The 26,137-nt window shown below is 38.1% G+C and overlaps 1 protein-coding gene across 28 annotated transcripts in view; it reads right to left on the bottom strand.

Moving 5' to 3' along the window:
• cacna1db (calcium channel, voltage-dependent, L type, alpha 1D subunit, b) overlaps nucleotides 1-26,137 on the bottom strand; it is a 67,372-nt gene that overhangs the window by 4,444 nt on the left and 36,791 nt on the right. For 5 of the 28 annotated variants that reach the window (XM_086068902.1, XM_086068905.1, XM_086068908.1 and 2 more), the window contains 36 exons: nucleotides 26,012-26,132; nucleotides 25,792-25,906; nucleotides 25,653-25,710; nucleotides 25,522-25,582; nucleotides 25,186-25,330; nucleotides 24,811-24,940; nucleotides 23,755-23,961; nucleotides 21,703-21,809; nucleotides 20,512-20,599; nucleotides 20,142-20,249; nucleotides 19,819-19,871; nucleotides 19,567-19,713; nucleotides 17,818-18,019; nucleotides 17,565-17,723; nucleotides 17,306-17,416; nucleotides 14,213-14,290; nucleotides 13,660-13,743; nucleotides 11,622-11,663; nucleotides 10,924-11,052; nucleotides 10,759-10,824; nucleotides 10,185-10,276; nucleotides 9,948-10,107; nucleotides 9,739-9,866; nucleotides 8,800-8,896; nucleotides 7,906-8,008; nucleotides 7,663-7,764; nucleotides 5,620-5,756; nucleotides 5,362-5,478; nucleotides 4,813-5,255; nucleotides 4,652-4,678; nucleotides 3,535-3,678; nucleotides 3,236-3,393; nucleotides 2,753-2,865; nucleotides 2,549-2,683; nucleotides 695-730; nucleotides 245-421 (listed from right to left, as the gene is read on the bottom strand). In XM_086068902.1, the coding sequence (XP_085925028.1) occupies nucleotides 245-421; nucleotides 695-730; nucleotides 2,549-2,683; nucleotides 2,753-2,865; nucleotides 3,236-3,393; nucleotides 3,535-3,678; nucleotides 4,652-4,678; nucleotides 4,813-5,255; nucleotides 5,362-5,478; nucleotides 5,620-5,756; nucleotides 7,663-7,764; nucleotides 7,906-8,008; nucleotides 8,800-8,896; nucleotides 9,739-9,866; nucleotides 9,948-10,107; nucleotides 10,185-10,276; nucleotides 10,759-10,824; nucleotides 10,924-11,052; nucleotides 11,622-11,663; nucleotides 13,660-13,743; nucleotides 14,213-14,290; nucleotides 17,306-17,416; nucleotides 17,565-17,723; nucleotides 17,818-18,019; nucleotides 19,567-19,713; nucleotides 19,819-19,871; nucleotides 20,142-20,249; nucleotides 20,512-20,599; nucleotides 21,703-21,809; nucleotides 23,755-23,961; nucleotides 24,811-24,940; nucleotides 25,186-25,330; nucleotides 25,522-25,582; nucleotides 25,653-25,710; nucleotides 25,792-25,906; nucleotides 26,012-26,132 (4,380 nt within the window). The remainder of the gene's footprint in view (nucleotides 1-244; nucleotides 422-694; nucleotides 731-2,548; nucleotides 2,684-2,752; nucleotides 2,866-3,235; nucleotides 3,394-3,534; nucleotides 3,679-4,651; nucleotides 4,679-4,812; nucleotides 5,256-5,361; nucleotides 5,479-5,619; nucleotides 5,757-7,662; nucleotides 7,765-7,905; nucleotides 8,009-8,799; nucleotides 8,897-9,738; nucleotides 9,867-9,947; nucleotides 10,108-10,184; nucleotides 10,277-10,758; nucleotides 10,825-10,923; nucleotides 11,053-11,621; nucleotides 11,664-13,659; nucleotides 13,744-14,212; nucleotides 14,291-17,305; nucleotides 17,417-17,564; nucleotides 17,724-17,817; nucleotides 18,020-19,566; nucleotides 19,714-19,818; nucleotides 19,872-20,141; nucleotides 20,250-20,511; nucleotides 20,600-21,702; nucleotides 21,810-23,754; nucleotides 23,962-24,810; nucleotides 24,941-25,185; nucleotides 25,331-25,521; nucleotides 25,583-25,652; nucleotides 25,711-25,791; nucleotides 25,907-26,011; nucleotides 26,133-26,137) is intronic. The other 23 variants (XM_086068914.1, XM_086068929.1, XM_086068924.1 and 20 more) reach the window with 21 other exon arrangements.

Genomic DNA, 26,137 nt, shown 5'->3' with positions numbered 1-26,137 from the left:
CTGCCATCTAGTGGAAGAGCATTTCATTGCTCTGCCTGCCACTGCATATCACTGGCAATCATATGAACAAAGATACATTATTTGGAGTAAATAAAGAATAAATTGGACCAATTAAGTGAAACTGGATAGTTTCCCCACCATGCCACACCTGATGATGATCTCTCATGTCACACGGTGGTTGGATTACATTGCTCCGACGTCATCCCTGCGCTAGCTAACAAAAGTGATGGATGAAAACACTTACAGCTTCCACTAGACTGTTGGCGCTGCCTCTTTTCTGCAGGAAATGTGAGCAGGTCTTAGCAGGAAGCTGGAGTCGTGAGGGGGAGTGGCCGCGGCTTGGAGCGCTGTCTGTGTACCACGAACTCCTCTTTACCGAGGCTGGGATGTTGCCCACACTGCCTGAGCTCCTCCAGTCCACCTAAGGACACACAACTGTCATTTTAGTATATGTACATGATCCATTTTCGATAGTGCTTGTCCTCCTTAGGGTCATGGGTGAGCTGGAGCCTATCCCAGCTGATTTAGGGCAAAATGTGGGTGCCGTTGAATGAACATGTCAACAACCAATCACAGGGCACATTTAGACAAACAACCTTTCAAGCAAACGTTCACACAATTGGACAATTTAAAGGATGCCTAACGTAAATGGAGAAAACCCAAACAAGCATAGGAGAGATTGTGCAAATTTTACCCAAAAATGGTCTGAGCTGAGATTAGAACCCCGATCCTAAGAAGTGAGAAACAGATGTGATAAACACTAGTCCACCATTTCAGTGTTTGTTATACACATCAAAAATTACCTTTTAGTAAAGAGTAAACATATTTGGTGACAAGGGCATTCACCACTTTATCTAAATATAAAATATATATAGCACAAGGACACACAGTTGAATTATTTTGAATTATCTTGTAACACTGAACTTGTAACACGTTTTGACCGCTCGTTGTCATTAAATTTGTGTTGTTGTTTTTGTGCGTTTTTTTTAAGTTTTTTTTTTATCAGGGGCAGACAAAACAAGTTTTACTTTTTTCTGTCCCCTTTCATTCTTTTGCTTTACTTTGTATTTGAATATTGCTTTTTATTGTCTTTTTTCTTTTAACTCGCTGCCAGTGACGGCTATAGACGTCAAAAATTTTCAAAAAAAATATTTCTAGTTAGTTTTATTTTTTTGCACTTTTGTTAACAAGAGTATAAAAACCTAGAATTGTTTTATTGTACATTTAGAACAGATATTAAATTTATGATTAATTGCGAGTTAACTATTGAAGTCATGCGATTAATTACAATAAAAAATAATAATCATCTGACGCCCCTAATTTTTAATAATCTTTTTTTTTATTAGGGGCATTGGGCGATTAAATTTTTTAAATTGTAATTAATCACATGACTTCACTGGTTAACTCTCGATTAATCACAAATTTGATATCTGTTCTAAATGTAAAAAAAAAATTCTAGGTTTTCATACTCTTAATAACAAAAGTGGAAAAAAAAGTGAAACTAATAGAAATAGTCCAAATTAATTTTTTACGTCTATAGCCGTCAATGGCAGTGAATGAGTTAAAAATTTATGAAATAAAATTGATTGATTGATCTATACACCTAATTAGTGACCCCCCCTCCCCCCAATAGCATTTTTCATGTATTATGAACAAAAGTACTATATGATACCATCTAGACCAAAGCCAAACTGTTAACATAATCTATTCATCATTATATATCTATTTTGTGTACTATATATACACAACATATTTATTAAACATGCTACAGGAATTATGAAAAAATAAATACGAAACAACTTTCTTTAAAGGTGTACAGTATAGAGGGGCCATCGAAGAACATATTTAATGTAGATATGTCTAATGGTGTAGATTTTTACGAATTTTTTTTCTTCAAAAAACACATACAATATGGAAAACAGTGAAATACAATTCCATTGTCACTGTCCAAATAAAGCCATTTATCTCACTATTTAATAATTTATAAAAAAAAATTAAATATATTTTTTTTACTGTTGAAACCCAAACTGAAAGGATCACTAGATCATTTAAAAAAATCTACTGTAGGTAATGATAAAAAAAAATCTTCTTTAATGACAAAAAAAATTGTAATATACTGTACTTTTCATTGAATGTCTTCAATATAAAAGGAAAAGTCTGTTTAAGGATATGTGATTTTAGCTGGGCTTCTAATTCATTTTTCTTTTCCTTTTATTTTTTAACACAAAAACAACAGCTTACAGATCCTCAACTTCTTGCTTATTGGCCAACAGCGAATGGTCAACACAGGTTTCTCCAAATGCATTTCGATCTGAATTCATCTTAGTGTATAAACTCAAGTCAAGTTTATTTATACAGCCCTTTATCACAAAACAGTCTCAAAGGGCTTCACATGCCCACAGTTGACAAATATTAACAACATCACCCTGATCGAACCACAAGAGGGCGAGAAAAAAATAAAAAAACATTAGGGGAAAAACAAGTAACCTTGAAATCTCAATTGTTCCAAGCGAAGTACCTTTACACGTAAGCAAATGTTTGTGCACACCTGTATGAGTGGCGTGTAGCAGGGCGAAGAATCGTAGGCAAGCGGGGAGGCAGGGGGCGTGGCCCAGGAGTGGACCGACCGCGTGGGAGAGAGGCGCTGAAGTTTACTGGCGTCCAGGCCAGCCACTGCCATGACCTGATGGCAGAAAGACAATGAAAAGTCAAAAAGACAAGTTGCATCTAAACCAAAACATGCAACTTGTACCTGTTGCTGCAGCAGGTGCAGGGGAAGAGCCGTGCAGGAAGGGGAGGGCGGAGCTTCATCCTGACTACTTCTTCTACGAAGACACTCAAAACTGAAGGTCGGTCTGTTGAGGGCTGTGCAGACACACAACGTGTGTTATATAGATTGAATATTTAGGCTGTGACTTGTTGGCCGTCTTCAAATGTGGAATTCTACATATGAATGTTTACATACGGCACTTTATTAGGTACACTTGCGCAATATCATGAGCTCCTATGTAAGCGTGTCAATAATACTGAAGCTTGATCATACACTGCAAAAAACTGGATGACAATGTTCCACTCCAGTCCTGTAGGAGGCAGTAACCCACATTACCAATTATCAATCATTTTTGATACTGCTTTTGTATAGGAAATGTCAGGGGTACCTAATGAAGCGACCGGTGTGTGAATATTTGATGGTGTAACTTGGAAGTTAAATTAATCATGGTCAGCAGTGTGTCACCTTGCGGGGATGCTAAAAGCCATCTCCGAGGCGACTGCCTGCTGTCTTGGCATATGGGCTGCTGGTCATCGTCATAGAAACAATCTGACTGCTGTTCTATGCTGGAGTCCTCTGCATCCAAATCTCCCTCCATGTTGGGAGAATCTTTATTGGACAGCCTGCGCAATAACATCAAAGTAAATATACATGATTTATGTGAGTAGCGCATACTAACCAATCATATTTGGAGAGCCATTGAATGTCTGTCTGTACATCAAACCTGTCACTGATTAGTGACTAGACACCAAAACTGATTGCACCTTTCCCTCGAGAGCATGATGTCATCTTCATGGGACTCGTCGCCACTGTAGTAGTACTCTCCTGACCCTTGCTCCTCATCACTGTCCACTTCCACTGGCTCGGACCTCTGAACGGCGGGACGGCGACCCCTACAAACCTCTGACCTGGCAAGCCAAGATCAGGTCAAAATGCAAGAGTCGAAACATCACAATCGGGTTTTGATCAGTTCAATAACCAAAGTGTAGAAGAAGACAGAGATTTTATTCCTAAAAAGGATCCTTAATTTTATTGTAATTCACTGTAAGATTATGCAGTTTTAACATTAACACGTGCACTAAATAAAAAAAACAACAACAGAAAAAGTAAACTCTACTTAAATAATGATTCAATTAAAATGCATTGCACATAAAAGCTGTGAAGATATTTTACCAAAATAAAAGTTTTAAAACAAAATGAAAAAAATTGGCACATTTATTGTAACTAAAAAGTTAAATGCAAGTGAACCGTAAAACAAAATCTTAAATGTACATGTAAAATCTTATCGTTTCTATAAATCAATTGATGAAATATTTAATGAGATAATTGAATAAAAAATGGAATACATGCATTTTAATTAACCTATTTCAGGAAGGGGGTGGGAATAAATTAATGCTGCAAATATTTGACGACCTTGATTTTGTAAATGCTTAGTGGGCCAAATAAAATAAAAAAATATATATATATTAATTACTTGATTAAATAACAAGAATGATGATATATATTTTTTTAATAATCACAATTTTTTAATTAATGGCGAATTTTGCACCTGCTTTCTATAAATCAATTGATGAAATATTTTATGAAATTACCGAATAAAAAATGGAATACATGCATTTTAACTAATCTATTTTGTTTGGGGGGGGACTTATAATTAATGCAACAACTATTTGAAGACCTTGATCATGTATCATGTAGATTATAAAATAAAATAACTAAATATTAATTACTTGATTGAATAACAAGAATGATGATGATGATGATGATTATTATTATTATTATTATTATTAAATAAGCAATTGTTTTTAATTAATGGCTAATTTTGCACCTGCTACTTTTGACTTTTTTTATTCTTTTTTTTTTTTTTGATGCATACTGTACCTAATGTAGGCCTCATAGCAGTGCCTCCTGATCCAAATTGAGGCGCACATGAGACCCGTAATAGAAAAAGAAGGAAAAAAGGGCATCAATGGACACATTGTCTGGTCACATTTTGGTAAGACCCTATTCGAAAAAATGTCTCATGGCCAAAATGAACTGACCTCGTGGAGAGCGCCTTCCAAGGCTTGTTGCGGGTGGACACCGGTGAGCCCGTTTTGGTGGAGGACGGGCGGTCTGTCGCCAACAAACATTTCCGCTGCTTCCCACGGGGCACAGACAGAAGCATGGGCACGTTGGCATTGTTGAGGTTGGCGTTGGAGGGTACGGGTGATTGTTGGCGATTGGAATTAAAGCAGGAGTAGTCAGATTGATGAGAGGCATGATGTTGATGATGATGATGATTATACTGGACAGGTGACGAGTTCATTTCTGCCTCCTCGCTTCTATCATTGCCCCTAAGACCCGCTTGGGCGGGTTCTGTTGAGGCACTGCAGAAAAAGGGGAGGATCTGTAGAGGACGTTGAGTGACTGTGGTCGGGTGGGCGGAGCCTTGTAGATTCGTATTGATGTGGTTGACATGGTTACCGAAAAGGCCGCCATTGCGCTGCAAAGAGATGTCAGGAACAACAAGTTGTTAACAAGTAGGCTGGACAGTTTATGACTCGCTACTTCTATCTATCTTTCTATCCGGTATACAAAATGTGGGATACCCTGTAAATTCCCTCATCTTCTTCCTCTGTCAAATCTACAAGCCCTTCGTCCTGCAAGTCACATGATATGGCTCGACGGATCTCGGGTCCGATGTCATGCAGCGTGCGCAGGCCAGCCTGTAAACACGTCAGATGGAATGCAGTAGAACACAAAAGGAAATAGCGCTGCCAATAAAGTTCTTCCAGGAGGGTGATTCTTGGGATTTAACTCGTTTTTTAAATATTTTTTTTAATCAGAATCAGTTTGACAGCACTCACCTGCAGAGCCATGGTGCTGTTAATCCTGTCGAATGAGCGCATACCCACAAGGCCTTTCTCTTTGCGCCTCTTGAACTTCCTGAAGTAGTCCTGTATCAGGAAGGTGGCATAGAACTTCCCCACTGTTATCTCGTCATCTGAGTGAACAGACCACACACACCGAGGACTCCCCAATCAACACCAAAGGCGCAAAAACGCTCACATCCTCTGTGCGCGCCTGTGTGCTGCATCGATGGGTACAGGAAATGTGTGTGTGTGTGTGTGGGGGGGGGGGGGGGGGGTAGGTTCTCGTAAAAACACAGGACTGTACTTCCATCATCACCTTTTCCTGGACCTTTTTAATAAGGGAAAGAACCAAGTAAGGGTGATGGATGCTTGAAGATGGACGCATAGATGAAGCCTTTTTGGGGCACATATTGATGGAGGTTTTCCATGCATCACGCAACACAGCTGAAGAAAACGACACAAGGCTCTGTTCAGAAAGTAAACCTGTGAATTTACTTTGCCGTATGGTTAAAGGTCTGAATTTGACGTGTGGTCACTGGTCTGTGTACTGTATGAATGAATGCTATATTGAAATTTTCTTACATATGTTTTTAAGCATTTGATTTGTGCCATTTGGACACTATGATTTGAACGAGGCAAAATTTCTACTAGAAATGTAAACGATTTACGCACACGCATGCATGTATTTTGCCAATTGAGGATTATCTACAAACTGTAAGGCAAAGTACAACAGGTATTTTTTTTCCCCCAAGCAGAGCCTTGTGAACCTTTAAGCCAAGTAAGATTTCAGCAGTCTCATGCCACCAGACTAAAACAGCACTGCCCAGAGAGCTCAGGGGGGCAGAAAGAGAAAAGGCAAAGTGTGTGACTGAGAAAAGCAAGCTGTGGTAAAGAGAAGCTTGACACAAACAAAGTTAAAAGCAGAAGAAAAAAGACGTAGGGTTAAGCTAATATACAGTAAACATGCTGTTGAATGTATTTGGCATCTAAAACACAACACTGAAGCATGTCAGCAACTTGGGACAGAAACTACATGCAAACACAGTAATGTAAAAAGTTAAAAACTTAAGTAGAACTGTTTGTACTGTATTTTTCTTCCTGTATAACATGGGCAGCTTGATTTAGGATTAAATAGTAAAATACTATTGGTAGCAAAGCCACAAAAGCACTAACTACTTATAAACTTATAATCAAGAGGCAACAGGTAGGCCGACAGAAACTGTTTGGAAAAGGGCAGGTAGTTTCAAAACTGTATTTTTTTATGTTTTATTCTGAGGGTCGTTTTTAATTGTCTTCAATAAAATGAGGTGCCTTGGCCTTACTTACGCTACCTATAAATGATGTTACCCCAAAACCTTTTTACAGTCACTAAGGTGCATATTTGCATGGCATGTAGGAATCTCAATTATATGCTGTTATGTGTTAATCAGTCTTAAGCAGAGGTGGCAAATCCAGGTCCAGAAAAAAAAATCCCTGCCACAGTTTGGCTTTAGCCCCTGATTCTAGCTAGCGCCCTAGCAGGTAAGCGAGCACCATGGGAGCTAGCTAGCTAGCACTTGAAAGTAAAAACACTGCCACAGTTTGGCTTTAGCCCCAGGTGCTAGCTTGCTAGCTAGCTCCTTAGCAAGCTCCCATGATGCTGGTTTACCTGCTAGGGAGCTAGCTAGCTAGTATCAGGGTTTAAAGACAAACTGTGGAAGGGTTTTTACTTTCACGTGCTATCTAGCTAGTTCCCATGATGTTTGTTTACCTGCTAGGAAGCTTGCTAGCTAGCTAGCTAGCTAGCATCAGGGGCGAAAGCCAAACTGTGGCAGGGATTTTACTTTCTGGACCTGGATTTGCCACCTTTGGTCTTTCGTGTCCATCACGTTTCTTTCTTTAGCATTGGGCTCTACAACATCTTTTGGCTATCACAGCCAATTTATACTAGAAATAGAAAAATATTAAGCAGTGAGTTGAAAACGGTTATATTTGGCAGACGTGAGAAAAGCAGGAGAGAACTGAGTGGGATTCCTGCGGGGTGTAGTGACCACTCACCACCTGCAGGGGGCACTACTTGATCCAACAATTTCATGCTGGTCCTTTTCCAGATCTTCTTGATCACAGCCCTTAGCTCCTCGTTAGCTTGTTCTAGGTTACCTTGGAGACAAGATTCAGGAATGGAAATTCTCTCTCTGTTATATTTGGGGGCTACTTTTATCATTTTGACATTAAAACTATCAATAAAAATTCAACTGGGATTATAATGACAATTTACAAAGAGCTAAGGTTTGGACTCACCTTCTGTTTTGATCTTGAGAGCAGTGCGCACCAGTGCAAACAAGGTGGCATTAAACATAACTGTGCCATCGCTGTTCAGAGGCATGTTCATCGCAACCAGACGCTGCAGATGTTCATGAGTCAAACATCAGACGAAGGATGTACAATGTGCTCGCTTATAATGTAAATCACATTACAAATCTATTATTGTTACAATAATTATTACCTTCGCCAAAGATAGATTTATTTTGTTCAGGTTTGTCAGTTGTTATTTGGGTATTAATTCAGTTTTTTTTATGAGACCATAAATTTGATATTGATGAATGTTTATTGTGAGACAGATTTATTCATTGATTGTGTTTGTTAATAAAATACATGGGAAGAGGTCCTTAAAAAACTAATTAGGCTACATATTAAATCACAATCTCAATTGTGAATTGCAATTAGATTTGTTTTAAAAATTATTCAGCCCTACTTAATAATATAAAAAATTGAAAAGGCATCTTCTAAGAATCCAGATTTCAGAATGTCAAATCAACAAATTTACTGTAAACTGTAAAAAAAATATTAAAAAGAACGTTAACAAATCTGATCAAATGCTGTACAATCCAATACATTGCTATGTGTGTGGATAATCAGAAGCAGGCAGTTCATCTGAATATTATCCAGAAATGCACATTCAAGTTTAATTAACAGAGAAATACACATTTTACATGTCAGCACACTTTTATTTAAGTCAAATTAGTTCATGTAGGACTTTATTAAAGTGTTGTAGAAAACTTGGATCTGAATTTAACATGACGTTGTTTTAGCTATCACTTATTAACTTCACAGGTGAGAAATATTAGGCTAACTGAGGGAGGCTGCTAATCTATAATGTGTAATGTCACATACAATGTAATGTATACTACACACCTTGCAGGCCACCCTGTGTGGGCAAAGCTTGCCAAAGCCAAGGGGAGGTTGGATCCTCCTCAGCAATGTCACCACATCCAGGTGTTTTATCCTGCCCCTGCCAGGAACGCAAACCAATAAATGAAAAGAATATAACAAGAAAAGAAGAGAATAACAAGGAACCATTATTGTAAAAAAAAAAAAAAAAGACAAAGTCAGACCATCGGCGAACTATCACAATAGGATAATGCACAGTGTTGAGTTGCAATAAGTTTATAGTACACTGTAAAAAAAAAAACATAAAATAACAGAATTTCACTGTTTATTTTACTTACTGTGATCGCATATGCTAAATGTAAAATAACATGAAATCACTGTAACTGTGATAACACACAATATTTCTGTTCTTTCACAAAAGTAAAATGCATTAAAAATACATACCGTTAGATTTATAATTTCACAAATATTTGTCTGTTATTTAAGTGAATAAACAGCACAAAAAAAACTTTAAAACTCCAAAAAAAGGGGATCATTTAAAATTATAATAAATAGTGATTTAGGGACAGCAAAAAATATTAGATCCAAAGTAAATTTTGACGAATGCATGTCACAGACATGTCTTTTACACATTTGAGAATTATTTTAGTATGTGGAAAAGTTGAATAAAATGAGACCTTTAAATGTAAAGTGTTTTGAGGGACTTGTAAGGTTGAAAAGCGCTATATAAATGAATTACCATAACAGGACATTCTTGCAATTTTAAAACCAATATCTATTATTTCAACAGTTTTTTGATGAATCACATTCATTTTGTGTCATATACTGTTATGTTACATAAAACTAATTATTATACAACCTCTTTCCTTTTTATTCTTTTTTTTTTTTTTTACAGTCTAGGTGTATAAATGGTCAAAAAATAATAATAATAACACAGCAAAAGTCAACGTCCCAAGTACTCACTTTGCTTCAGGGTCGTATTCGGACCAGATGCGTTTAAATTCATCAAGATGATGCGGTCCAAGAATGGACCAATCCCGGGTGAGATAGTCAAAGTTATCCATGATGACGGCAACAAACAGGTTAATAATCTGAAACCAGGACATGAACATGTTTTTTGTGCCTGCCTTATGACTATGACTGTGTGGTTTTGCGGAATGTGTCAGGATCACCAGAAAAGCACAAAGCATGTAGAAGGTGATGAAGTAGATGATGGCGAAGCTGCTGCCACAGGTTCGCTCCTCGCCGGGGTTGTAGTCCGACTCGGCATCGCACAACTTTCCGGGAAGACAGGCCAGCATGATCTCCTGCCAGGCCTCGCCCGTGGCACATCTAACATTCAACATTTGCGACAGGTTATGGTGTTAACTCGTTAACATTCAATTGTTGCAGTAACCATTGATTCAAACCTGAAGAGCATGAGGACAGCCTGAGGGAACGTTTGGAAGTTATTGTTGCGGTTGATTTGTGTTCCATCCACCATGGCTATTTTCCCAAAAACCTGACGGCAAAAACATGTACAGTCAAACATGAAACATAAGGACAACAGTGTACAATAAATATTATATAAAATATTTATTGTATAATAAATACTATATAATGTACAATAATGTATTAAGTCATATAATTACATTATCATACTGCTATATTGTGATAATTTAACTAATAAGAATTTGTACAACTGGTTTGAATGAGAAAGAATGAATTCAGATTTAAAATTCCACCACTGAATTAATTGGATAAAATACATCTTCTGCAACACAAGTTGATATCACATACGGTCACCTATTTCCTGTGGGGGTACGGGAAGGAGGTGTCTGTTTGGCGTGTGGTGTTTATTTATTCAAGTTTCATCGAAACCCACAATCAACTGAGGTGTTTGTCTGACTCTCATAACAAACTGCAGTCAATCCGTCGAGCTCTGTTTTAATTTTAAATATTGTCTCATCATGCAAATTCTGTGTACCCAAAATAATGCCTTACCTGCATTCCAATTACTGCATAGATGAAGAACAGCATGGCTATCAGAAGTGCAACATAGGGGAGGGCCTGGAGGTAGAGGACAGAGAAAGGAAGGGCATCTGATAATACGCTCCAAAAATATATTTTTTTTATTACTGTCAAAACAATTGAGTATTTTAGCCTTACCTGAAAGGATTTGATGAAAGTCCACAGCAGTGTCCGGATGCCGTCCCCCCTGCTCAACAATTTGACCAATCGCATCACTCGAAAGAGGCGGAAGAAGGTGATGGAGATGCGAGCACTGTCTTCAGTGTTCTGTGCATAAATAATATACATTTAAGATTATTGATCCTGGTCAAGGAATTAAGAAGTATAAACACATGCAATTCAAACCCATCTGTCTTCAATTAAACCAGATTTAGAGAAACAGGCACATATCAGTAATGATATGTGGAAGATTTCAAACTTCTTGACCGTGGCAATGATATTAATTAGGACGCATGCAGAGCAACAGCATGCCATGAACGCACCTGAATGCCTCACAAAAACATCACACGGGTTTATAAGATGGCTAACAATTTTATAGCCCACAGTCCAACAATCAAGCCATAAATACAAGCAACCGCAAGTCTGATGACTTCAATTACTTGTCATGTGAATGCAAACACTTGAACAACAATAATGTCTCATGCCATGCACCAAGGCAATTACATCAATCAAACATGTCAGCTGAGCATTTAACCAAAAAACATATTGAAAGAAATTCCAAAGATCCTCTCAAAATATATGAAATGACAGCGTGCACAATAATTCACTCTTTGTTTTTTTTTCCAGTGACCAAATCTTTTTGGAGTTGAAATGAAGGAGGCGGGGCTTCTTCTTACCCCTGGTTCCACTATCACCTTGACGACAGGGAGCGCTGCCGACTTAAAACCAAAAACCTGACGTTAATTGGAGTTACATAATCCAGATGTACAGCACGCAACACAAATCAAGACAAACTACTTCTGTATGCCTCTTCACTCGAGCAGTAGGTATAAGCATTGAATACAAAACATTGCTAGCGATGATGACTCGTGAAAACACAAATTAATGTACATAACATATACATGTATACATAAATAACGTGAAAAGTTTTGTTACATCACGTACAGTGCAGGACAAAAGTATTAGACCACCACCTACTGTTTGGTTCTGTTACAATGTAGAAGCTGAGAGCTCTTTAACCAAAATGATATATTTTAAGTGCCATAACACAATTAATATTGTTACCCATGATTTTTCTAATTAAAAGTTTTACAAGAAAATATTAGGTCACAATTTGTCAAATTGTAGCCATTATTTACATGCATGAACAGAAATATGTCTAAGTGGTTAAAAGCTAAGCTTGATTCATTTCTGACTTCCCAATGTGTCGAATTCGAGTGTAAAAATATGAATTCAGTTTGAAATGTCTCATTCCATTCAAATTGGTGCAATGTCTAAAATACACTGAAATTGAAAGCAGCAGTATTAAAAATACTACATTTGACTTGACTTGATATTTGATGCCTTATAAAAGTGATTTGGAATGTTACCAGAAATAACAAAGTAAGTTGACATGATTTATGATTTATTAAGTTTACCATCGGTGGTTAAGAGTTTTAAACACAAAAGTCGCACTGGTAGGAATGGTGAGAATAAATGTTTGGACTCAAAATTCAATTTAGTAATCACTTCAAGACATCCCAGTGTGACATAATTACTGTAAATAAATACATTAAAAATAAATTAATGAATAAATGGTGCATGTTTTAAGTCATTTGTGAGCACCTAATGTTATGATAAGTTGTGCCTATAGGACACCAGGATCTTCACTTGACATATTCAATGAAAAACTAGCAGATATGCTCAGTTACATAAATAATTACACCAAAAAAAAGAATAATATGTGGTGACTTTAATATGTATATAACGGACATCAGAAAACAACGTATAGTTTTTTCCCTGCAATTATAAAACCTAGCACAATAACAGTTGATACAGCCACTCTAATTGATAATATATTTATAAATAAAATGTACCATAAAATAGAGAGTGGACTTCTTATAAATGATCATCTTCCTGTCTTTGTAATCTTACAAAACTATTTTGATAAAAAAAAAAGAAGAAGCAAAGCTAACAACTCACATTTCAGAAATAAGATTAAGAACACAACATTCCATAGCTGCTCTTAAAGAGGACCTAGAAAATCAAAACTGGTCTGAGGTTTATGCACACGAAGATCCCAATATTGCATATAATGCTTTTCAGTCTATCATAAGCACTTTGTACGATAAACATTGTCCATTAATTAAAGTCAGCATAAAGGCCTAAATAACCCATGGATGACAAAGGGGATAGAGAATGCATGTAAAAAGAAAAATAGTTTATATAATTTTTTTTTATAAAATTTAGAACTGTTGATGAAATTAGATATAAGACCTATAAAAATAAATTTGTAAATATTATAAGAACGGACAAGTAAGAAAGATTATTATCATACACTATTGAAGCAGAATAGAAGCAACACATATGAAATATGGAAAATATTAAATCATGTAATTAAAAATATATATATTTTAAAATAGATCACCCAGAATATTTTTTTAAAGATACAAATATTATTATTGATAAAATTACCGAAATAGCTAATGAATTTAATGAGTTATTTGTCAATGTTGATAATGACCTACTGAAAGAAATTCCTGAGCCAAGAAATAAAAATATAAGTAAATAAATATATTTAAAAAAATAATAATTTGTGCTTTAAAAACTCACAAAATAAATTCATTAAAAAAAAGGGTGTAATCTTGAATGGGACTTGAAAGCTAAATCAAGCCCCCAACCCTCTGCAGTGAACAACAGTGGCAAACAGACATGCATGCATGTGTGATTACTTACATTGATCTCAGTGATGGCAATGTCAACCACGCTACCCACAACAATTAAGGCATCAAAAGTGTTCCATGCATCAGCAAAATAGTTCTGCAAGCCACAAAGACAAACACACATAGACAAAAAACAAAAGACACAGGGCAAGAAAGAAAAGTAATATATTGTTTTTTAAATCATTAGCTGTAAGCAGAGATGAACAACCCTGCTTTAATGCTGAATCCTCAAATTGAGCATCAAACCTTGACGCAAAGTTCTGCCCACATTTATTTAGCAAATTATTGGCACCCATCTGTCTAGAATGCTCGATTTACTAGTTGTAATTTGTCAAAATATGAATCCTGCAATTTTGCCCAAAATGGCCGACTTCCTATTCAATTTCCAGCATGGGTCATTAGACTTTTTCATGCGTCCTGTCAACATTGACATCTCTATTTACCGTCTGGTGGTAAAAGCGAAATAAAAAAGAGATTGGAAGGAAAAGCGAGAAGGTGCTCAGGAAAGAAGCGGCACGTGGCGGAGGCAGGACAAGACAGAGCCGAACATACTGGCATCTCTCTACCTGGCTGAGTATGATGTCGACTACACTGCCAATCACCACCAGGGCGTCAAAGACGTTCCAGGCGTCCCCGATATAGCCCTGAATAGGGCGACCATGCGCAGCCAGCAGGAGGAGGAAACAAAAGCAGGGTGGGGTGCAAAAGGGATGCAGGGCCGAGGTAGGGAGGTAAGAGGGAGAGGAAGAGTGCATTAAGGCTGTGTTAAATGGAAAAGGGGGGTTGTCATCAGATCAAAAATTCCGTGTATGCGACAGGTATCCAATATCGAGGAAGAAATACAAACACTATACTTCGAGATATCATCATTATAACTATAAATTTGCAATTGTCGATTTTGTCATTCATGTGAAATTGATTTAACGTTTCCATTATTACAGTCAAGTTATGCTAATGCTAAAGGCTAACTCTTTTACTGCCACACGTTATCCCTAAAACAACCCCAATAGTGCCAGTCGATTTCGAGCATTTTAACTCATCTTTAAAGGCAAACAGAATATTATGTGCTTTGACTACATAAACATGGTGGGTACCACATGAGAGATCGCATTCCATTCTTTCATCAGAAAAAAAAGTATCTTTCTACCTTATTCTGTTCTTAGTAATCACCATTTTAAACAGGTTTAAAAAAATCCCTTAATTTGTGTATGTGTTTTTTTTTTTTTTTAACAATTGGTAAATGTATATATGTGTGTATGCAGATGTATGTGTTTGGTCTATATTTCTTTGAAGTTCTTAGATTAATTTGGACTGTGTATGCTGTATTTGTAAGGGTCCTTCTGTGGATGGGTTGGGCTATGGGATGGGATGGAAGGGTTTGAGGGAGGAAAAAAAATCTGGGAGCGTGTTTTCTATGTATGATGCTGTTGATGTCATTTATTAACTCTTTTACTGCCAAAAACGTTAAATAACGTTGAGTAAAAACCTACGGAGACGTTAAAAGACGTTCACTATGTTGTTGGTTTTTTTTGGAAACAGGTGGAGGAAAGCCTTGGCCAGCTGTGCTGAAAGTATCAAGCAGATCTAGTTAGTATAATGACTAGTTTTGGCCCCTAGATAGCAGCGATGACTCTCTTTGGACAAGATTGGGTGGGCGTCAGTAGAAGACGTGAGGCTGAGCTAGAGTGTTGAGGGGACAATGGCTGATGAAGCAACAATGGCGACGGGTTGCAAGCAGCTCACGCTTGAGCATTTTTTTCAAACACGAAAAGCATTGATCAGTACTAAAAAGCACATTAATGTTGACGATGATGATGATGGTGACTCCCGAGGTTGACGCCGAAGTTGGAAGCGTTGACGCGCGGCTATGATCACGTCATAAAGCCTCACCGGCTAGCGATGCAAACGCCGGAAAACGCGGAGCACAACGGAGCACAGGCGGACGTTCAAACGGACGATGAAGAGTACTCCGAGTCCAATGCATATTCATCGGAGGAGCGGGTGCAGTCTGATCACGGAGAAGACACTGGTTCTGGACTACGATGCCACCATGAATGGAGTGGATAAGATGGATCAGAACATCTACCACCCGGTATAGGAACTGAAGGATATGAGGAAGCCAGACGTAACACCACCGTAACGTAACCGTAGCATGATCCTGATAGTAGACTTGATGGCAACACACACTGCAGTATATACTTGCTATTCCCCGGAAAAAACGGCCGGCAAGAAAGTGTAGCGTCTGCACGCGAAGAGGCAATCGCAGTGAAACTAATCTGTTGTGCAAATCCTGTTGCGTCTCCTTTCACGCAGGGGACTGTTACACAAAAAGAAAAACTGTAGTTGAAACATCCACATAATTGTAAATAGTACCACAGTTGCACACATTTGTAAATAGTTTGCCAAATTGTTGTGTCAAATTGTTACACTGTTGAATGTAAATAAACGTATTTTGCTATCAAAAAACACTTTTTCATTGTTGGTGGTAGTGTTTTACATAAGTAAAGCACCGTTTAGATGTTTGTGGCATCATTCATGGAAAAAAAAGGTGTCAAATTCACTAGAGTGCATGAAATAATATCGTTTCACTAAAAGCTTGATTTCTCCGTATTTTGGTCCAAAACAAGAGCATTTGGGTAAAACTAACCATTTTCTATTGTTGATTACTGAAGAACGGAATAAGGTAGAAACAAACTTTTTTTTCTGATGAAAGATGAGAGTTCAATCTTTCCTTTGGTAGTATGTGTGTTTCCATAGTCCAAACACAAAATTTTCTGTGGACCTTGAAAGATCAGTCAAAATGCTTAAATCGGCTGGCACCCACAGCATCCCTTTTCTGAAAACGTCTGGCAGTCAAAGAGTTAAATGTCTTCCAATTTAAAAAAATATATCAAAAAAGAAAATGGGTAATTTGAGTGACATTGAGCGAAAATTGAAAAGATAAGGAGAAAACAAGCTTTTTGTAAAAAAAAAGATTAATTTTCTGCACAACAGTGACTGACACTAATATTTTTTGTTTAGTGACGCTCTGTGAATTACATTTAATGTGACAAAGGCTTTGATCATTCGCGTCATCCTTGAAAACGTTTCATCAGATGCGTCATGTTTCATTATAATTTCATACTACCGGGAGCCTATTGAAAAGACATACAATACTGCCATCTGCTGGCCATATTTAGTGGGTGTTTTTGATTTCACAAGCCCATTGAGTAGGCAGCGCTGCACAATACATTGCACTGCCCATTGAGAAAACCCCCCAGTAGTAGACGTCAATGAACGCTTTTGGCGGTATTCATTGGGATTTTAGTATACGTCATTGAACGTTTTTGGCGGTAAAAGAGCTAAATAGACAGTTTCTAATTTGCTGGACCAATAAACAATACCCGGTCTTCACATCATATGCTCGTAATTCTCAAGAATTGGTCGCACTTTTATTGCCAGCAAGGCCAATTATTTGTTAGGCATTTAAATGTAAAGATGAAAAGCTCTGAGCCTCTGGCCATGCTGCCTTTAATTCTGCAGTTGTGTCCTCGATCCTGTTGCTTTTTTTCTTTAAGCTAAAATGTACACCCTTTTTGTAGTCAAAATGTCCATCTGTAGTTTTTTATAGCAGCTTTTGGACTTCTAATAACCCCGACAGCACACCAGACGCATCTCACCCTGGGCTTGAAGGCAATCAGCTTGAAGATCATCTCAACAGTGAAAACACCAGTGAAGACCATGTTCAAGATGTCCATGGCGTAATTGAAAAGGTGAGACTGGCCATGGTGCTGCAAAGAGGCAGCGCACACATTTGATCAACAGTTTGTTATGGCAATGTCCTCTCGCTTCTGTGAATGAATGTCTTAAGAACCACAGGTGGAACAAGAATCAAGACTGAGCGTGAAGATTGATGGCAATATTCAAAAGGATGCTTACCTGTATAGCCAGACAGAGGGTGTTGAGGATGATTAGGACAAACATGACATACTCAAAGCCGGTGGAGTTGACCACATACCAGAACTTGTACTGGTATGGGTTTTTGGGTATATAGCGACGCAGGGGCCGGGCTTTGAGCGCATATTCCACACACTGGCGCTGGAACAGTTGTGAAGTAAAGAAAGAGAAATACTTTAGTACATAGATGTTGTTGTTTTTTACATACCAATATACGGTAAACAAATATACGTACCTGGTTCTTGTCCAGCTCACAGTTCTTGTATTCCTTCTCACCCTGCTCCTGGAAAGTGACAATAACGAAACCAACAAAGATGTTCATCATGAAGAAGGCAATGATGATGATGTAGATGATGAAGAAGATGGATATCTCAATGCGGTAGTTGTAGATGGGACCCATGTTTTCACGGTTAGAGTCGATGGCCTTGTATAAGAGACTGTGGGGAAGCAAACACAACAGAACAGCATAAAACAGGGCAGACCTTCATCAATACAGGTTTTATTCAGATGAAGAATTTTTTCTGATATAAAAGTAGGGTAACAAAATAATGTAATTTTTTTTTTACCCAAGCACAGCTAATTACAATTTAAGGTGATGAGATTTGATATAAGCATTATGTTAACCTAGACATGCTAACTACAAATTGCTGATAAGTGCAGATCCTGCATACGTATAGTAAATGTTTGCTTACATAAGACATCATTTGATTGATTTGGTTATACAGTCAACCTCTGCTATTTATCGGGGGATATGGACCGAGTCCTAACACGGATAGTTAAAGTCCAAGGAGAAATTAACTCCGGCCCTAAAAAACGTTTGTAACTGCCTATAAATGGCACAAAGGACTATTTGTTGTCTAGATCAGGGGTCAGCAATCTTTATGAGTCATTATGATGAACGAAACAAAACCGTGTGTTGGTATTAGCCTCATGTACTGAGGGCCCAAGATCTAATTAGAGCTGCACCATAACAAAAAAAGGTAATGTAATGTTAAATTGTAATTTTTTCATAGGCTTACTTCATTTTCCATACATTTTTAGACTATTAAGCCTTTCTGTCAAATTTTAGAAATTTTTGGCAATTTTATGGACACATGGTAATTTTCTGCCTCTTCCTTTTTTGGACATTTTATGGCTATTTTTTTAAACATTTTTCTGCCTTTTTTGCTATCAATGTTCAGATTTTTTTTTCAATGTTGTGGTGGACATGTTATGATAATTTTATGGATTTCTTTTGTTTTTGGACATTTTATAGTTACATTTTAAACGTTTTCTTTTCAGCTTTTTTTAAAATAGATTTTTCTTTACTTTTTTTAAAATTGTAATTTATTTCAGTTTTTTTTTTTTTTGCAATTCCAAAGACATTTTATGGTAATTTTCAGCCTGCTTCTTATGTTTTTGGACATTTTATGGTTACTTTTGAACATTTGCTTGTTTGCCTTTTTTATTAAATTATCTGACATTTTTGGCAATTTCATGGAATTTTATGATAATTTTCTGCTTTTCCTTTCTTTTTGGACATTTTATGGTCACTTTTTGGACATTTTTAGCTAATATTTAAAATGTTTTCATCTCCCTTTTGTCTCTCTTTTTCTGACAACTTAAAAATTTGGACTCTGACATTTTTTAAATATTTAATTATTATTATTATTTATGTATTTATTAGAAATCGACAGAGAGCCACAGGAGAGGGACTAAACATGTGGCTCCAGATCCACAGGTTGCAGACCCCTGGTCTAGATGAAGCTCCTCAGTGCCACCAGATGACACCAAAGCAATACTGTTATTTTAGTAATTTTGGACTGAGCACAAAAAAAAATTATTTAAAAAGTGAGTTTCCACTGAATGACGGAGGATAGGTTCCAAAAAAATGTAGTTCTTCCAGGTTGATACAGTGAAATTGATGCTAACATGGTATAATTTGTCGAGACTTTGCACACACACACACACACAAAAACATGCCGTTTCAAATAAAACTCCTTACGTGGGCCATCCTTCAAAGGTGGAGACGGTGAAGAGAGCCATCATGGCCATGAGGACGTTATCAAAATTGAAGTCACTGTTGTGCCAGATCCGCTCTTTGACCATGGGCATTGCCGTGTCTCCATTGTTGTAGAGAATGTACGTTCCCCTGAAGTTGGAGGATGACACTTTTTATCACAAATAAGGTTGTGGAATGGATACACGAAGAACATTGTGAGACCATGATGAACAGTAAAACAAATCATAAACTCACTTGCACTCATCGGGACTGGACTTTGCATCGTCTGTGCAGCGATAAAATTTACCCTGTGTATGGAGAGGATAGTCAACTGCCTTATTCGGCAAATAGACAAGCCAGTGTTGAGTTCTTTACACATCATGTGATGATGCCATATCATACAATGTGACATTATTTATTTATTTACAATGTGGCATTATTTATGTAACCAACCTAACTATCATGGACATGCAAGCCAAGATTACTATAACTATTCTAAGATGAACAAAGCCACTGCCGAGTGGCTACATCAGTGGCTCTACAGTTACATCACTGAAGTGTTTCCCGCTTCACTATACCTTGAAAAGCTGCACTCCGATGCAAGCAAACATAAACTGCAGCAGCGTGGTGACAATCATGATGTTGCCTATGGTCCTGATGGCAACAAACACGCACTGGACCACATGCTGAAAAAGGTGCAGATGTTAGAATATACAATATAGGTGCATGCAATATAAAGAGACACCTTCCCTTTATATCTACAGAAAGTGAAAATGCAGAAAACGTGGAGTTGGGAATATAAAATTGAAAGTTATGAAGAATTAAAAATGAAGGCGAAGTAATAGGTGTAGACCAACCTCTGATTGATTTATCAAGTGATTAAGAAGTGCATATTGAACATACACAAATGTACACAATCCAGAACTTTATCAACATTATCATGCTGACCTTAAGTCCTTTGGCTCTGTTGATGGCCCTCAGTGGTCGCAGAACTCTCAAAACACGAAGAATCTTCACCACTGAGATTGCAGAAGACCTATAGAGGAAGGCAAAACATCATTAGACAGACCCTTTAAAAAAAATCTACTTAGTTCACTCACAAGAGCATACATCCGCATATGTAATCGAATGTGACAACAAAACAACTAGTCCACCCATCCATCCATCCATCCATCCATCCATTATCTACACCGCTTATCCTAACCCTGTTGGAACTGGAGCCTATCCCAGCTGACTTTGGGATAATGACAGACTACACGCCGGACGAGCTGCCAGTTAGTCACAGGGCACATACAGTATAGAGACAGACAACCATTTACAATCGCATTTGTACCGCATTGAGCGGGAAATGAACCCACGCTGCCTGCAAAAAGTCAGGTGACTATCCATTCATCCATCATCTACCACTTATCCGGGATCGGGTCACAGGGGCAGCAGCTTTAGCAGGGAAGCCCAGACTTCCCTCTCCCCAGCCACTTCAGCCAGCTCCTCCGACGGGATCCCAAGGCGTTCCCAGGCCAGCCTGGAGAGACGTAGTCTCTCCAGCGTGTCCTGGGTCGTCCCCGGGGCCTCCCGCCGGTGGGACATGCCCGGAACACCTCTCCGGGGAGGCGCCCAGGAGGCATCCGAACCAGATGCCCGAGCCACCTCAACTGGTTCCTCTCAACGCGGAGGAGTAGCGGCTCCCGGATGACCGAGCTTCTCACCCTATCTCTAAGGGAGAGCTGGGGAGGAAACTCATTTTGGCCGCTTGTATCCGGGATCTTGTTCTTTCGGTCGCAACCCACAGCTCGTGACCAGAGCTGAGGGTAGGAACGGAGATCGACCGGTAAATCGAGAGCTTTGCCTTTCGGCTCAGCTCCTTCTTTACCACAACGGACCGATACAGAGTCCGCATCACTGCAGACGCTGCACCGATCCGCCTGTCGATCTCCCGTTCCAACCTACCAACAAGACCCCAAGATACTTGAACTCTTCCACTTGGGTCAGGTGACTAACAAACAAAAAAAACAATACGTACACAAAGTTGCTTTAATGGTCGAATGTTACTGACGTACACACTATCAACACAGGGTGGAACATTAAAAACCACTCAACAAATACTACATGCAGAAACATTGATTGATGAATGATACGTACTGAATACCGAAGGAGACCAGAGACACTCCAACGACCAACAGGTCCAAAAGGTTGAAGTAGTTCCGACAGAAAGCTCCTTTATGAAGGAACGCTCCAAATGCTGTCATCTGAACAGACAAGTGTCAGTCAAGACCAGAAACACCATCGGAAATAATTATTCTGTGGGACTATTTCATACTTTAAAAAAAAAACTGAAACAGAATAAGAATGTGTGTAAATCTTGTCTTAACAGTCCATGCATTGTGTTTTGTAGGTGGTTGTGGACAGAGTGCACAACTCATTAAAGTGACACATATAAACATCAAAATAACTGATGGAGTGACACAGACTTCACTCTCACACGGGAAATTCTGAATAAACTTTTAAAATGTTGGTTAGGTAACATGTAATCTAGCACAGTGGAACCACCATAGTGGAATGCCAAATTTGAAGTCAAACAATTATCAATTTCATTATGCGTGGAATCATGCAAGCCATAAACATACCCTTGTGAGGGCTCATTTCAGTAAGCATGTTTTTCTTTTTCTTTGGCTTTTTGCTGTTTTGGGGGTACATTGCCTTGGGAAGTAAACACACTGGTACCCTGCTATTCTGTCCACTGTATGATGATTTAAGACATTGATTCCCAATGTGAAATACTTCAATTATGTTTCAGAGGGGATGCGATCATTCGACAAATTTTATTTGGCATGGTAAATGAGAGAGAATGTGTTTTTTGTATGCATTGAAACTAAGACGTATAAATATCCATGCATGTGGGCTGGGTACCTTTTGTGTGTAATACTAAAATCAACTGTTTATTCTTGTGTTCCTAGAAGAAGCAAAGTAATAACTTATGGAGGAAGCTCTGTGAGGTTATCAGACCGTTTTGTTGGTTTTATCTTTTACAGCTGTAAACTTTTAATTCTCAAAAAAATGTGAGATGCATTCGGCTCATTTGTGACATATTATGTCTTGATGATTTGTCATTGAAGTTAAGACTGAATAAACTTTGTTGCGGTTTGGAAAATGGATGGATGGATGGATAGACTGAAACTTTTATGGCCATTAAGAATGTTGAAATTGTACTTAAAATACTGCCTGTACAGTTAAAAAGGTTTGATGATAACAGATTTTTATGGGATTTTTTTTTTTAATTATAAATGAGATGTCGACCCGTGTCCTTAAAATTTAACCATTGTGGTTCCACTGTATTTTTTTTATACAGTACACACATACAAATATGCAGTACACACAGGCATAAGACATTTGAAAAAAACATCCAACACAGCATTCTAAAGCCACTACATTCATTTCTGGTGCAGATTAAGCCTACGTTCTATAATAATGGACCTGCAATCTTTTCCTGATCAAATTCAAAAGGCCTATAGCAAACAAAAACAACAAGGTCTAAACATACAAAGGGGGTAATTCAAGGACTCAAGTGCAACCTTGAACATTCAATATCATACAAGTGCATTCTTGAGCGATATGAATTTAGGCCAAAAAAAAGGGGGGGGGGGGGGTTGCTGAGTCAGAACAATCTGCTTGTGACCTAGAGGCTAGAAATAAATAAATATTTTTTAAATATTTTTAAACAATAAATAAATACATATAAAAATAGTTTTTAATTAATTATAACTATTAATTATATTATGGTGTACACATTAAAATCTATTCATTCTTAAACACGGTATGACTGTTTTAAAAAAAATTATCAAGTGAAAAAAAATGCCCTTTTTCCTTAGTTTTATAAAAGGAACTAGTTATTGGGGGGGTTAGGGGGGGAGGGGGTCATCAAAAAAGTCAACCACTGGTCGATAAAGTTTTCAATAATGAATTAGACTCAGGAGATGGAACAGTCATTGACAGACAAGGAAATATCTTTACAATACAAAAAGTATATATCGACGGACTGTTGCCATGACCACATTACATACGGTCGTTACAAAAACAAAACAAAATCATCAGGGGAAGGTGGGCTTATGCAGCATGCTGGGAAGTGGTAGAACTGTTTTTTTTTTACTTAATTAATTTTATTTTACAGAGGCATCTCAACGCTCTCTTGTTTACCTTAATAAGGATCTCAAATGTAAACATACTAGTGAAGACATAGTCTGCATAGCCTAGGATCTGGGGAGGCAAGAGTGACACAAGCACGCAGGAGGTTACTGAAGCTCTAGCCAGCACAGCACCACACGACACACACACACCATTTACCTTAAACAGGATCTCAACAGTAAAGATTGCCGTGAAAGCATAGTCAAAATAACCAAGTATCTGCAAGAGGCAATGCACAAATTGCAGTCATCAAAACGTTCTGGGGACAACAGCACAGTGATTGTGTTTGACTTTTGACACACGTGTGCAAACAAGCTCATGTGTGCACTGCACCAATTTTTAATTAATTAAGGTTACGCTGGGTTCTGTTTGAGCCAAAACAGCTTCAGCACAAACTGGTGTTGATCCAGAAAGTTCAATTAATTAGCTTTCCAATTTCCTTAACATATATGACTGTGAATAAGCTAACATTTGACCAAGAAAAACTCGACGGAAAAAGACAGACAGACAGTACAGTGGACCTCGGCTATTTGTGGGGGATAGGGACCCAACCCAATCCAGGAATAATTGACGCTGATTATAAGTGCCATTCAATTTTTTTTATATATTATTTATTGCGTTTAAGCAGGGGATGAGGAGAAAATTCTGCAAATAGATGGGAGGCCACTGTACATCATTAAAAAAACACATAAACAAAATATATGCAGCAGTTCACTAAACAATCTTAAAATTGGATTACTTGTGGTCTTCTGTGTATCATTTTTCAAAATAAAACGATTGATACTGTATGCGCATCTTAGTATATCACTTCCAATTCCATCACTTCAAATTTGCACTTGCGGTGCTGTCCTAAATTTTCTACGGTGACAACTATCAGAGCGACTTAAAGCACAAAAGCCTCATTCCATAGGGCAATCAATTCTACTTCAATAACTTTAATTCAACTAACTACGCCACAATCTTAGTAGATCGCAGCCTCCAGAGATTACCACTTTTGAGACAACTAATGGCCTGATAACTTATCGAGTAAGAACGTTTGCAGACAATTCCCCGATGTTGCTTACGTACAATATTGCGTGCAGAGAAGTTGCGTATGGGGTCCTCGGCAGCCAAAGACACGGAGCTGAGCATGATGAAGACCAGAATGAGGTTGGTGAAGATCTGATGGTTGATCAGCTTATGGCAGAACACGCGAAACCTATGATATGAGGTAAGGAAATAGTCACAGTCAATAATCAGTAAACAATCATCAGAATTGCTCAAAAATGCAATCATCATATAACGTGATATGATATGACCTACATTTAAGTCGCAACAAGTAGACCACATCAAAATGTTTTTATATTTTCATTAGACACACTGTGTAAATATTCACAGTGCAGGGTGGGCCTATTAAACACAGACCAGCTTTGATTGTTATATTCTCGAGAAGGTAGAACTTACGGGTTGGTGCTGCTGAAGATAAAAAAGGCGCTACCCTCCGGGATGGGAAGAGTTTTTTCCTTGATGGTGAGCTCCGACAGCTTCTTGGGCCGAGGCCTAACCGGGACTTCTGGGAGTTCGTCGTTGTCGTCATCCACACAGCACACTCGAAAAAAGACAAATACGGTCATGAAAACAACATAGCTATGCATTAGCAATCTCTCGTATTTAAATTGACCTTAAAAAGGTTACATTTAGCTTGTTAGCTTGTGCCCTTCAGTGATACGAGAGTTTTAGGTTCCCCACGACCCTCAACAGGATAAGTAAGGTATAGAAAAGAAACGGGTTTGGTCTTACCTGATGAGTCAATGGCAGAATAAAGTTCTTTGTCCTCCTCCATTAGAAGTTTGACTGGCACCTAAACACATGGTCAGGAGTTTTAAAAAAGCTAACACCGATGTAAAGTCATGATGAGCATGCTTGTGTACCTTTGTCTCGCCATCGGTGTCTGGTATTATTTCCACTCTCTGTTCTATGCCCACTTCTCTGTTTTGAGTGATTAAAAATGAGCTGTTAGCCAGAAGCACTTGTGATCATTTGAAACTTTGAAGGTGCTCATCGTCATACTTAGCACTGTTCCTCCTCTTCTTTGCCTCTTCTTCTTCTTTCTGGGCCGTGTTAAGACTCTCGGCATCGGCCAGGTTGTCGACAGCAATGGCCAAGAACACGTTGAGCAGGATGTCTTGTTGTGTGGCTTAAGGGAAAAACACTGATCATGAGCCAAATAAACAAAATGAACAAAAAGTGTCATGACTTCAGCACAATCCGTTTGTGGTCTGCAGGATACAGTTTCCACAGATGAAGAGGATGATGAAATAAATGCAGACCACCATTCCGGAGGAGGCTGGTCCACCGTACGCCATGATCCCATCGTACATCACTGTATTCCAGTCCTCTCCTGTCAGAATCTGAG

The sequence above is a fragment of the Leptonotus elevatus genome, chromosome 2, assembly GCF_054856555.1.
Source record: "Leptonotus elevatus isolate MCC_2025b chromosome 2, RoL_Lele_1.0, whole genome shotgun sequence".
Classification (NCBI taxonomy): Eukaryota; Metazoa; Chordata; class Actinopteri; order Syngnathiformes; family Syngnathidae; genus Leptonotus; species Leptonotus elevatus.
This window is presented reverse-complemented; position numbering and strand designations above follow the sequence as displayed.